The sequence below is a fragment of the Aythya marila genome, assembly GCF_965140915.1.
Source record: "Aythya marila genome assembly, chromosome: 3".
NCBI classification, from domain to species: Eukaryota; Metazoa; Chordata; class Aves; order Anseriformes; family Anatidae; genus Aythya; species Aythya marila.
The window spans coordinates 55,871,963-55,886,245 of NC_139044.1; the positions used below are offsets into that span (position 1 = coordinate 55,871,963).

General features: G+C 39.8%; 1 protein-coding gene across 5 annotated transcripts in view; it reads left to right on the forward strand.

Moving 5' to 3' along the window:
• PLAGL1 (PLAG1 like zinc finger 1) overlaps positions 1–12,816 on the forward strand; it is a 44,703-nt gene extending 31,887 nt beyond the window's left edge. For all 5 annotated transcript variants that reach the window (XM_082757824.1, XM_082757826.1, XM_082757827.1 and 2 more), the window contains 6 exons: positions 1,824–1,979; positions 3,066–3,178; positions 4,734–4,883; positions 8,318–8,437; positions 10,499–10,995; positions 11,364–12,816. In XM_082757824.1, coding sequence (XP_082613950.1) covers positions 1,824–1,979; positions 3,066–3,178; positions 4,734–4,883; positions 8,318–8,437; positions 10,499–10,995; positions 11,364–12,633 — 2,306 coding nt within the window. In that variant the 3' untranslated portion in view covers positions 12,634–12,816. The remainder of the gene's footprint in view (positions 1–1,823; positions 1,980–3,065; positions 3,179–4,733; positions 4,884–8,317; positions 8,438–10,498; positions 10,996–11,363) is intronic.
• Positions 12,817–14,283: the final 1,467 nt, after the last annotated feature.

The window sequence follows — 14,283 nt, forward strand, 5'->3', positions numbered from 1 at the left end:
TTCTAGGTAAGCCTAGGGAGCTGGTAGAGGACCCCTAATAGCTTGGTTGCCCTCAGAAGACATAGATTGTTGGTAATTTATTTAAAAGCCTATTATGTTAAATCACCATGAAAATATTTTATTTTCCTTGCAGCCTAGCTGTAAAGGACCTTCAGGTACATAAAATGCTATGTAATTAGAAAAATCTGTCCTGCGGCTATATTTAGGGTGTTTTTTTTTTTGTGCATTTTCAGTGATAACTGAAAGTATGGCATTTGGTGATGCCACAGTGATGACTATAGAGTGACATGTTCTTTATCTGTAACAGTAGCAAAAAGAAAAAAAAAGTCATGGATTTCAGTTATTCGTAGTGCTGGTGTGCCACCTGGGAGCCATGACAAAAGAAAACTATTATATGGTCCCCAATGTATTGAAAAATATTGACTACTGCCATATTGTCTACTACTGTAGACTGACCAACATATAGGTCTACCTCCTCATTTACAGCTAGTGGAGACACCAGAGAACTCAGTAGGAACACTTCAGACTTATTTGGGGAGGTTTTGGACCAGACTCTTGAGGTGTGTCTATTGCCTTCTTGTGTTTTCAAATGGAAACCTTTTGGAGCCACACTGAATATTGCATCTGTGTCACTACCATCCTTTCTCTAAGCCTGTCTTCAATGTCTCTCCAGACGGTGTCTTCTGAGTGCTTATGCTTCCCTGAACCTCTTTGGCTACTAGCTCCCACCTGTAGTGAAGCCTCATCTCTCCCAGCCCAATCTTTGCTACAGCTTCCCATGGCTCCCTTGAACTCTCTTGGCTGTCTTGGCTTCCCCCTTCCATTGCTTACTGCCACTTACTTGATCAGACTTGCTCAACAGAGTTGTCAAAAGTAGAACAAAGCAAGGTGGTCATGGATGACCAACATCATCTTTTCCTTTTAATCATAAAGTGTTGTTGGTTTGGTTTCTACTGTCTATAAAAAGGCTTTGTGCAATGTTTTCCCCATCACCCTGCATAACTCCACTGCCTGGATGACTTCTGCTGAAGAGTATCATTGCTGGGTTGTGTCCCTGCTCAATTCAAGTTTCCCTGGCAACCAGTCTGAGCTACACTGTGCCAAAAATACCGTACTGTGCTGGGAGAAAGTCAGTGGTTGCAGACATGTATTTCTCATTAGTGACTTCTCTGGATGGTTTGTATGTCCTGCAGATGTGATTACTAAGAAAAGATCACTGGGAAATGTGGTGTGCCCTTGTGTTTTCCATAGGCTGCCCATGCTAAGAAGGCTACCTTGTGTGGCTGTTGCCTGAGTTGTGGCTGTAAACACCTATCATATTCATTTCTGTGTTACACCAAAGGTCTCATCTCCAACTAAAAAGGGTCTGTGTAAGCTCACGAAGTCACAGTGATCTTTCTTGGGCTGCTTGGATCTCTGTGAGTTTCTTTGGTTATTACTAGTAACATTGCCTTTCTCATATACACCTTGATTTAAAGGTGTGCATACTGCGAGCTCCAGTTTTCCTGTCATGCTGGTCTCCAAAGGGACTGTTTGCAACACCTCAGAGTGAGCTTTGTATAAGTTTTGGAGTCAGGACCTACCAATGCGCACAGGAGGGAATGCACAAACTGGAGGTCTTATTTCAAACCTTCCTATTTCATTTTTGGTTTGCAGATAATCTTTTCACTACTTAATGTAGAATAGTGGTATAAAGAGGAAAAAAAAAAAAAGGAAAAAAAAAGATAATTTAAGCTGTGTTTTCAGGTGAGAAAATTAGAAGAGACAAAATTGGAGAGTAGCACAGCATTTTAAATAATGTGTTCTCTTTTCTGGATTTTTAGGGTGTGAGGATTGCGGTAAGAGCCTTATAGGAGAATGCAAACTCCATGGACCACTCATCAAGGCTAAAGACAGGGTTATTCCTAGCCGAGCCCGTCTTACCCTACCTCATTACCTTACTTTGCGAGTGTTGGAGCTGCGAGCTGGAAACCAGCAGAGTAAGTATTGTTGCTCTTTTCCCCACATTTGGGAAAGAGGAGGCCACTGGCTGTACTAACACTTGCTTGTTTTCATGAGTAACTTAATTGGGTATTGACTGTGTGAAGCTGATGTTACCAAAGCTCACACTCAGCTACTGTTTTTTATGACTGATTGCTAGTAACCTCAATGCATAGACTGATGTCAGGACATTAGCCAGAGCTGGTGTGACATTGAACTGTGAGCAATCAGTTGGTTCTCGTGAGGTGATATGCGTCTAATGAATGTTGAATTTGTATCTAATGGTAACAGCCATGTACTATATTACCTATCTGTTTTTTCCCCAAGCATGCAAAACAGGAAAGAGTATTCAATAAAAGGCCAGAAACAAAATGGTAAATAGCATCCCTCATCCACCACCCACCCCCTACAGACTCAAAAGAACACAAGGTGCTAATGTACCTTTTACAGCATCTTCTGTTCACATTGTTGAAGGACAGTTGTTTGTTTTCTTTAGATGGCAGGACAGCTCAAATGCCCACATTTGAGCAAGGGAACTACATGCTCAAATCTTGCACAGATACCTGTGTAACATAGTTTTGTGTAGATAACATTTCATAAAGAGAACGGCAAGATTCCTGTTGTGTTGCTTCATTGGTATTAAATTAGAATGGGCAAGATGGATAATTTTGAGTTTTTATAGATCCTCTCCTCTCATACTGGGAGATGACAGCCTGGTCAATTATACCAAGAAGTACAGCACTATGATAACATCAGCTTGTACATTGAAGAGTATCAGCACATTTGAGCATTGCATGTTAATGTTTTGTCATGCGTTTTATGTACTTTTGCAAATTGTATTCAGTGTAAGTCCCATTTTTAAAAAGCCTCTTTAAAGACTGGGATCCTTTTCAGACTCTTAGCCTTTGAATGATTTACCTGGTTTATTAGTTTAGAAGAAAAACTAATATGTTCAGCACTATTGTGTGTCTCCATTTTCATAGTTGTAATTACACAAGAAATAGCTCATTACACCTGTATTAATATTAGACTGGTCTTGTTTGTTTATTTATTTGTTTGTTTGTTTGTTTGTTTTTCATTCACAGTCCTCGGAGTATTTGCGAAGAAAGTAATACAGAAGAGAACACAGTTTGGTCCTTATGTTGGTCAACTGTCTACAAAACTGACCCGCTATGATGAGAGTAGGCTAGTCCTGCAGGTAAAAGCCCTATGACTTAAAGACACATATGTACTTCATGTTAACATTTCGTATTCATTTTAACCGGGCAACATGCCTTCTAATCTATTTAATTAATCGTACTGATCACCATGTATGAAGTTAAATCATATTACTAGATTGCACAGCATAGCCTTTCACCCTCCAAGAGAGGCTGGCAGCAGCTGTCCCACGACATGCTGTATGTCTTCCTTTGAACTTCCTCAGAAGCTTGGGACTGGAAAACAGTCTGCTGTGGAGGAAGGCATAGATGCAGATACTCCTGTCATTTCATTTGAGAATGAAAGCAATAGTTTCAGTAATTGCTGTAGATTTCATTTTTGCATGAAATTCATGTGAGTGGTCTGCCAGGAAAGGAATACTATTTTGCTGTAGGATTTTCCTTGCACGTTGATACCAGTTCTTCTCCATAACTAAATTTCTTCCATCCTTACATGATGCTGTAATTCTTACAAATGCAGAAAAGGTACATCTCTAGTGAGTTCGTGAGCATGGATGAGCTAATCACCCAGTTCCTTCCTCTCCACCAAGCCATTGTAAACCACACCCTATGCTCTATCAGTCGGCCCAGTTTGCTTTAAAGTGTACTCTGATAAGCACAGCTCTGACTGATGAAAGAGCTGTTTCTTCACAAAAAGAGACTGCAGTCCCAGATTTTCTACATGACAGCAGTAGCTGCCTTGGCATTTCTCTAGCAGCATTTTGTATGCAATCAAACCAGGACCTGACCATCAGGAAGGTATTTTCATTGGAAACGTGACAAAGTTAGGTAAAGTAGTTCCCAGAATCAATGGAAATGAAACTTGTTTTGCAATTAATTATTAGCATAGTTACAGATTAGAACAGATACATGCAGCGCTGACATCTGTGTTGCAGCTTCAACTGTCCATGTTCCAGAGAGTGTGAAAAAGCAACTGTCTTGTATGAAAAGGTCGGAAGCATTTGCCTTGTAGAGGCATTCTCTTGCAAAGGAAAGGAGGAATGAAGTAAAGCAAAAAGAAGGATCTTTCTGGCACAATTGTTCATTTGTATTTATTTTTACATTGTTAAGGAGAAAATGAGATGACTGTTAAAAAGTCATTATATTGTATGTTGCCTCTTTGGACTTATTACACAAGCTGCATGATTGTTCAATGCAAAACACAGCATTAATGCATCACTAAAGTTTGAGATTATCAAGTACTCAGGAAGTACATTAAGGCACAAAGCTTATCTTCCTACCTGCTTGCACTTAGTTCTTATAATACTATCTTTATGTAACATAGAAAAATGAGAAATATAAACTGGAAATACATACAAAGGCCTACAGCTATTGTAGTGGTTGGGCGCCTCAGAAGGTACTCATTCTTCACTTTCTTTTGCACATGGTGTTCTCTGAAAGTGATCTATTTCAAAACAACCATGATTTCAGCAAATGTATCTCTGAGAGAAGGTAAATAACTAGTAGCTCTGACTCCAAGTTAAAGAAAATTAATATTTCTCTGTACAGGACTGGGTTTTATCCTGTTCTTTCTCCCATCCTCCACCTTAATTTCAGGTGTTGAAAGATGGAGGGAAGTACTTTCTGGACACTCCCAATGAAGACTGTGGAAACTGGATGATGTTTGTCCGGCTAGCCCGGAACCAAGAAGAACAGACCCTTGTGGCTTATCAGCACTGTGGAGAAGTCTACTTCACGACTGTTAAGGTACTTAAACCCATATTGCTTCACCTGTCACTCACATGGCAGTTCACCAACAAAGATTCTGAAAGACCAACCCTTTTACAGATGAAAGATTTATTATATTCAACTGGAGCTTTACGACATACCACCCTTTATGTCACTTAATCCATAGTAAAGCAAGCAATCTATGGGGTTTTCCAGTAAAAGGCAATGTGTACATACTGTTGTGGGCAGTGAAGAAACTGAGCAGAGAAATAAAGAAATACCATTTGTGGTGGAGGTGTTTAAATATAAATGCTGTAAAGTCTTACCAGTCTTCAGTTCCTAGTCGGCACATGGAGAGATTATCTAGCAGTGTTATATTCGACAGTACTTTTTCTAGGAAAGCACACACACACTTCTGTCCTTTATCACATTGTCCTGTATTACAATGTGTTTTTGGACACATTGTACGTTCTGATCACATTACCAGGTGCTCAGAAACAGGATACTAAATAGCCTCTTTAAGTATGATTTTCCAGACATTATTTTTATTTTTATTTTTATTTTTATTTTTATTTTTATTTTTATTTTTATTTTTATTTTTATTTTTATTTAAATCAGAACTTGAACTTTTAATCAGAACAGAATTTCTAATCAAAGCTTTTTTTTTTTTGCCTTTTTTTTTTTTTTAAATCAGAACTCTTTCGTTTAGGAAACTGAAGTCTGTATTTTGAACGTTCCTTAATTTCCTCTTTTATATTCTAAGTAAATACCTGTGTAGTATAGTGAGGAACATAAAAGTAAGTATAGGATACTAGTCAAAAGAGGTTACTGTGGGAATATTTATCACACAGTGATGGTGTGAGAGTAAGTAATGGTGATAACACTTCAAAGTCTTTTATAACAGTGTTAGGTATATTTGCCTTTTGATGAATAATAAAGCAATTAAAAAATCAATGTAAAGCAGTATATACCAATCTGTGACAATGTTTAGGCTGTGCTTCAAATTATGATACAGTCAATACCTTTTCAGATTTATGATGTGATTTTAGATGCACGCTGTACATGTAAAACTGATAGGATTAATAATACTGTATTTGAAAAGCATGCACAGCTGCTTTTCTAAGAAACTGTAGTTACAAATTGATAACGTAAAGTTTCTGTTTCAATTTAAATACTGTGTTGAAACAGCTCACTGCTGTTTTCTACAGTACTGCTCATTGGCATTAATGGAGAGTTGCATCCTATATATTAAAATGAAAAGTATTTTAGGATGAGCAATGTGTTTTGGAACCCTTACTATGCATCATGGGGAGTTACTCTCCTTTTCTCACTCCTAAATCCCAGTACCATTCATGGTGCCATCACATCCTGCAGACAGTGTCCAGGTCAGTAAGGTGATGGCCTTTTGCTACACTTAGGCACACCCTGCTGGTCACATTGTGAGGCTGCCTTAGGGCTGGTTATGAAGATATTTTCTCAAGATATTTTGAATATATTCTGTTAAGTTGGGAGTAGAAGTATCGGCTCCTCTCTCCACTTTTTTTTACAGAGATATCAGTTTAGAATAAAGGTAGAAAAATTTCAGTAACATGAAACTACAGCACAAAAGCATACAGGTATGTATACGTCTAAGTGGCCTACTGACAGCACTGTTGGTGTACTTGCTGATCTAATGACTGCAGTCCCTAGAAATGAGTGGTTTTTAAAAGCAATGAATTAATTATGAGGAAGTAAAAATAATCCAGGCTTGCTGCCTGTTTGATCACAGGAGAATCTCCTGTGGGTGCTGTCATAGGTTTCTGTTATTACCACAGGTGAAACTGTGTAAATGATATCCCGTAGAAGATTAGGACACTAGAGGTTCAAAACTGAGATTAGGGCTTTCACCTTACTTGATTATTTCTCACACTCATGCCCTTGCTTCCCCTACAAAGTCACATTTGCTCGGTCTCAACTTCCCATGGGGGAGATCGCTGCTGGTCCAGGAGGGTCAGGCAGGAAGTCCTGGCGGTACCGTGCTGTGCAGCCATTTTGTGGTGTCACAGCCCCAGACATGTGTCTCTGTGGATTTCCCCCATTTCCAAGTTTCTCTTCCTGATGGCTTAGTTGTCTCCATCTAAAAAGACTATGCAGGAGCTCAATGCGTGATTGGCCTCCTAATTGGTGGTTCTGCTTCACGTCCTTCATTAATTGGAAGATTCACCACAGACCACTTCAGTTTAGACTAGGTGTTATTAGAACATACAGCCAACCCATAATGGCTGTAGTTAATAAGTAGGCTTGTTCCTGGGAGTTCAAAAGTTCAGTTTCGGACATTATGCGCACAATTATCTGTCACCGTTTAGTGTTCACAGCCTGTTATCTTTTACCTGCCATGCTTATGCCATACTGATGTTATATAACAAGTGCACTTCAAGACGTCACATTATGTGAAATAAGGCTTGGCTGCTGTCCTTCCAGGCTAGTTTGTTCTTTTCAGTGGCACAAGTTTAGTTTAGCTCAAAATAAAACTACAAGTACAATGCAGATTGGCTGTACACCTATTACAATGTTGTGTGATTGCTTTTTTGTTTGTTTGATTGGTTGGTTTAGTTTTGATGATAGATGAATAAAACAGTGTACAGGGCCAGGAAGTCATAAAGCCTTTCTCCTTTGCATCTAAGTACATAATGGATTTTTAGCCAGTGAGTATAACCATTCACCTTTCTTTTTTCTGCTTGCTGTATAATTGGCTGAAAGCATTTGTAAGAGGAGGTCATAGTCCAGTCCCAAGAAGATCTGTGCAGGCATGACTGGATGGGAGACTGCAGAGTATGGGCTCCCTTAGTCCTGCGTAGGAAGGCTTCAGCGAAATAAGAGCAGAGGTACAATTAGCACGTGCGTAGCAAGCCTGGCCTATTAGAGCCAGCAAGTGTGAAGAACTTCCTTAGCTGTCTTGCCAGAAATGTGCAAGTTTGACTTGCAGTTCACATATTAATTCTGCACCCATGCTCAGTAAGTGTGACACATCCAGGAGGCATCCAAGCTATTGTGCATTCACTCTACATTTTTCTTTTGCCTGTACCCGACAGTTAAGTGTTATGTCCAGGGGGCTTCAAGATATCAAGGAACAGGCATGGCATATTGCTTAGAAAGACTGCTGGATGTCTGGACATCCCAGACAAATACTTCTCTCTGAGCAACAGTCATGAGGCTGAGGCACCCTTACTTCTACTTCTCCCCGTAAAATCTCTGTACATACTCATATCTGCTTTTAGAAACTGTGAAAGTGTCAAACCCCAGTGGATAGTAATGCTCACAAAGCATTTGACTCTTGTAACTAAGTTATCGATAATTTAAACAGATTCAATTGATGCAGCTTGGGTAATGATAACAAATTGTACCTTCTCCTCCCCCCAGTCTTCACTACAGTGTTATTTTTTAGTAGAAAAATTCACACAAGTAAATGTGAACTATTTGTTTTCCATTCACAGCCAATTGAACCCCACACAGAATTGAAAGTATGGTATGCTGCCGATTATGCCAAATTTATGGAAGCTTCTGCAGTCTTCATTAAAGAAGAAACTGATGTCTGTCCTTTGCCTCCAGTAGCAGTAAGTACCTCTAATCTGCATTCAAGCCATTGACAGACATAGTAAATTACAGCTTACTTACATGCTCAGTCTGATTATGAAACTCTGGTGATGTTAGAGCAAGTCATAGAATAGGTGGCTAACACAAAGCCAAGAGAAATTTTAAGCAAACGGCTATGCGTGGAAAGGCTGCTCATCATCTCCTGTGTTTGTTATCCAGTGGAGCCATTAGAAGTATCCAGAAGTAGTGATTCCAGTGGGACGTGTTGGAAAGACTTAAGTTTTTTAGGTAACCAAGCTGTCCAGCCTCAGACTTCTCTCACCAGTTCCCTTTTGTTACACTGTGATTGGTTGGACAGATAATGTATTGGTTATTTCAGTCTTTCCTGGGTTAAAAAACTCTTTTAATCCCAATACCTTTCCCTTTGGATGATAGTAAGAAATCCTAAACTGATGCAAAAGGTACCTAAGTATTGAAAATGTGACTGTGAATATTGATAAGTAAACTAGAAGGAAATGCTAAACAGGGAGTATGATTGAACGAGGAATTCAGAGGTGCTCCCTGGAGGAAAAGTAACCCCATTGATTCATAGGAGCATAGAATAGAATCACAGAAACATTAAGGTTGGAAAAGACCTCCTAGATCATCTGGTCCAACCATCACTCTACCACCAATGTCACCCACTAAACCATGTCCTTAAGCACCACGTCCAACCTTTCCTTAAACACCCCCAGGGACCACCTCCCTGGGCAGCCTGTTCCAGTGCCTGACTGCTCTTTCTGAGAAGAAACCTCTCTTAAATTCCAACCTAAACCTTCCCTGGCACAACTTGAGGACATTCCCTTTAGTCCTATAGCTAGTTATCTGCAAGAAGAGGTTGACCCTCAGCTCCTACACTTTCCTTTCAGGCAGTTGTAGAGAGCAATGAGGTCTCCCCTGAGCCTCCTCTTCTCCAGACTAAACACCCCCAGTTCCCTCAGCTGCTTCTCAGAGGACTTGTGCTCCAGGATGTACTTGCATTGAATTCACTTGCATTGAAGGTTTTATACGGTCTGCAAAGAAGGACTGGGAGGGCCATAGCATAAGACAGAAATGAGAGAGAAAGGCTCTGTCTGTGAACAAAGACAGAGTGGGCATAACGTTACCATATTCTCTAAAGCAAGCTAACCCAAGAGCAAGGGAAAGCAAAGACGCTTTATAAGAAGCATGAGTGAAATACAGAGACAGCTAAGGAAGTACACAGTTGTGTATTGTTTCAAAGTCTATTTCATCAGTGACTGTTGGTTTTATAGCTTTTTACAATTGTTTTTAATTTGAATTTTTAAAATGTCTATATTCAAAGTAAATTCAAGCGAATCCAGTAGAGCTCTTATTTCTACAGAAATAATAATTCCAAATAATACATTGCATAAAATAAATTTTTAAAAAGTTGTTTTAATGCCTTTAAGCTAGGATAGGTTTGATATCCCCAATGCTGTAACTTACTGAGTTTAAGAAAGTCTAATGCCAAATGTCAAGCTGAGTGAAGAAATCTCTCCTTGGGGCATTGACAATTGCTTTCTGGTAAAGGGGCAAGCAGCATGGAGTCAGCCCAAAACATAGAGAAAACGTGTGTGGCTAAACTACATTTGTGTGCAGAAACCCATCCAATTAGACAGGTCCCAGCTCTGGGATTTTTGTTTGGTTGCAATAGCAGATAAATTATGTCAGTCCAAGGTTAAAGTACAATTCTCAATTGCTTTTATAAGTAATTCCATAATAGGAACAAATAGACTTTGAAATTCAGTACACAGAGATGAACAAATGTGAAGGACTCAGTACTACTGCAGTAAATGCTAAACAAAAATGTGAAAATCAGTATTCAGCCAACCATTTTCTTTTTTTTTTTTTTTTTATAGTTGCTAGACTCCTAGAGAGCATCCATTTCCAGCTGAACAGCTGTGTGGTAGTAAAATCAAGTAAATATCACTAAGGACAACAGGTCTTAGGAAAGCCCAGGAGAAGATGTAGTGTCAGTGAGAAGAATATGACCTTTCCTTAGAATGGCTAATAAGAAAGACCTGCTTCTGTTCTCATTGCAGAAAGAGCCTGTAGACCCTTGGATATGCTCCAGTTGTAGAAGCGCTTTTGCAACTTTTGCTCTGCTGGAATCTCACCAGTGCATCAATAAAGACCGAGTCCTTACCACAAGGTTCAGACCACCAAATAAATTGGGACCTGTAAAAGCAAAAAGCAAACTTAAAGGGAAACTGAGAGGATCGGCATTAGGCAAAAGCATCACTCAGTGCTATGGGACCATTTCTTGTTCCTCTGCTGCAAAGCTTAGCTGTGCCAGCTCAGGAAGCACTTGTGATGCTCTTGTGAGGTTTATACCTAAATGGAGAAATGGCCGGTCTTCACTGTTGAAGGGAAAAGAAGTGAAGCAGCCAGACAGTTACTCTTGCCGACTTTGTGGGAAGATATTTGATTCCATTGAAAAGCTCACAGTCCACACTTACGCGCACAAAGGGGAGCGCCCCTACAAGTGTCCACAGCACGGATGCACAAAAGCCTTCATTTCCAAATATAAACTGCTCAGGTACAGCTCTGAAGGCAATCCTTTTCTTGTGGGTGTGTGTGGGAAAAACAAGGACATCTTTTGTCTCTTGAGTGTCTTAGTGGCAGTTAATCTCAGAGTTCCAGTTTTCATATTCCTGCGTAGGAAGAATTGGTGAAAAGTAGTCTCTCTCAATTGCAGTTGCTACTCAGATTATGTTGAGCAATTTGAACTTTCTCTGTGCTTTATGATTAACACAACTTAAAAAAAAAAAAAAAGCTAGGCTTTTTACTAATAATTCAAGAACTTGTGAAAATGCCTTTCTTCTTTCTATTTTTGAGTCTTGAGCTGCACTGTGTACTAGAACAAATGTAAATGCTGATAACACTTTTTTTGTGTGTGTGTCTTAGGCACTCAGCCACTCACTCTCCACAGAAATCTCACCAGTGTGGCTACTGTGAAAAGACCTTTCATAGAAAAGACCATCTAAAGAATCACCTTCAGACTCATGACCCTAACAAGATGGCCTTCAAGTGTGAAGAGTGTGGCAAGAAGTACAACACCAAGCTAGGTTATAAGAGACACTTGGCTCTTCATGCAGCCACCAGTGGGGACCTTACCTGCAGGGTGTGTGCCCAGGAGTTTGGTGGTACTGAAGTTTTGTTGGAACACCTTAAAAGTCATGCAGGGAAACCAACTGGCAATACCAAGGAAAAGAAACATAAATGTGACCACTGTGAGCGTCACTTCTATACCCGGAAAGATGTGCGACGGCACATGGTGGTTCACACGGGTTGCAAAGACTTTCTATGCCAGTTTTGTGCCCAAAGGTTTGGGCGGAAGGACCACTTGACTCGCCATACTAGGAAGACTCATCCACAAGAACTGCTGAAGAGCAGGTTGCAGAATGGTGACTCAGTAGGTCTCCTTGACCAACTTTTCCCATTCAGACTGAAGGAAGACACCAGCATACCATCCCCTTTTCCTGAAAGAGTCTCTGCGCAGAATGGAATTTTGAATAGTCCAGAACCAGAGGAATACAACTGTTCACATCTTCATCCCCAGCCAAGCTTACAAACTGCTCTTCCTCTTGAACCTTCTCCTCATTTGCAAAGGATGGGCTGTGCAGACAGCCTCGCAGCTGTCCATCCCACACCGTGCTCAACAGCCATTCCTGCCAACCTGAACCTTCATCAGTCTAATAAATATGACCTTAGTTCTACCTCATTTGCAGCAGGATCCCTCAAAAATCTTCCAATCAGAGTGGATGTTAAAGGTTACAATGTCCATCTTCTAGAGGACCTGCCATTACCAGAACCTCAGTCTCTCCACAAAATCAGTCTGGAAGAAGCTTCCTCAGGGCCTGTAGGTGATACTCACAAGTACGCAGTGCACAAGGAGACAGAGACAGCAGCTGAAACTACCAGCATGCCTTTCATGGATCTCACTCATGTGATGAGTTTCTGGCAACTCCCACCAGGTGACAACCAGAACACTACTGGGGACATCACAATGGCATTTGGTCCAGAGGAGCCATCACATAGGCTGAATGGCCAGCAGCAAGGTCTACAGCTAGCAACTGGTGGCATGGCCATAAACCAGCTGCATCATTTTCCTCGCTCCTTTCCATCCACTACAAATTCTGTAACGTTGCCTCATTTTCATCATGCCTTCAAATAACTATGCTTTAAAAAAAAAAAAAAAAAGACTGGTTTACTTAAATCTGTTAGGAGAAGGTTTTGTTTGTTTGTTTGTTTTCATTTTGTTTTAAGAAAAACTGTCCCAAATGTTTTTTAAAGCATGTTATGATCACGGTAGTTCAATTCAGAATGTTAATAAACAAGAAGCTCTATTTTTCATACTACTATTAGTTTTTAGCATATGACAATAGTAGGACTAACATATTTCCCTCAACATCCTCTGTATTTTTGTTTCTTACCTTTCAAACAAACAGCTGAATAAATATCTTCAATAATAGCAAAGCATCATAACAGGCACAATGAAACTTTGGCTGCCGCAGTAGGAGAAATAGGTTTAGGGTGAATGGGAAGAAGGGGGAAATCACAGAAAAATAATTTTAATGAGCCAAGAATCACAATAAGTGTATACACATGGAAACCTTAATATGAACAAGTTATCGGTGTGATATAGATTTCTGTTAAGCACTTAATTACTGAATTTTAGGAATCTTTAATTTAAATCCAAATAATTCCAAGAATAAATCTTATCTCCTTGTTTCAGTCTTTTAAAATGAAGAAAATTACTGCTGTGATTATGTTTAACTAGATTTCTTTTTTTTTTTTTTTTTTCCTGAAGCACACTAGCACACTTCAGCTGTGTGTATCTCCTGCATTATTCCAGTGGCTCGAAGTAACTACCACTGCTGCATGAATGTGCCAGAGCAGCTGTCTTGTATGGGTGTGCTTTTCAGAATGGGAAGTGAAATTTCTCAAAGGTTAGAGCAAACATTAATTTTCACTTAGAACATGATCATCTAGCAAGATACAGGAACCTGGGTCTCACGCTAGCAAAGCACTTAAGCATTTGCTTATATTTAAGCATGTGTAATCCCATCAGGTCAACAGCTTGCCTGATTTAACACTCAATAAAAAATAATGCTTCCTACCTAAGGGGCCTTTATTCACCTTTTGTTATTTTTTTTTTTTAAAAGGCTTTTGTTTAGCATGGGAAATTATTCTTAATCATAGCCATCAGACATGGACGCCTTGACAGAAAGCCAACCCTGGCAAGGCAGCCTGCCTCCATCCAAGCTTAACCTCCGTTGAGTCAGGGGTAGGTCCCTATGCAGAAGGCTTGTGGTAGTTACCTCAGGCTGTGCCCTGGTCACAGCCACAGGTTGTGGCTATGCCTCAAAACCATCGTATGAAGTTAGTGGGTATGGTAATGGTCAAAGCCATCTTACTCATGTTTGTTTTGCTCATTAGTATTTGGGCAGTTAGAGCTGGGCGTTCAGCCTGTGTTTCTTCCAAAGCAGGTTCACAGGAACTTCTCTTTGTTTCCTGTGGTAAATTGTCCTTGTATGTTTCCAGTTTCCAGCTGGAAAGTGGTGTGACAGTCCCATCACCTGACCAATATGTTAGCAGAAATTGCAAAAAAATCACATCTCCCAGTAGATGACATTAAATAATAAATAGATAAATAAAAAGCCTTCTGAATTTACTTTCTTGCCTGACCCATACTTAAAAAAAAAATAAAAAAATCCCATTTTACTGTATGATGCCATTATTAGTGGATTTTGTCACAGCAGAAACAGATGCAGAATTTCTGAATCTGAATACACAATCTCTTCCATTAAATTAAAAGGTAATT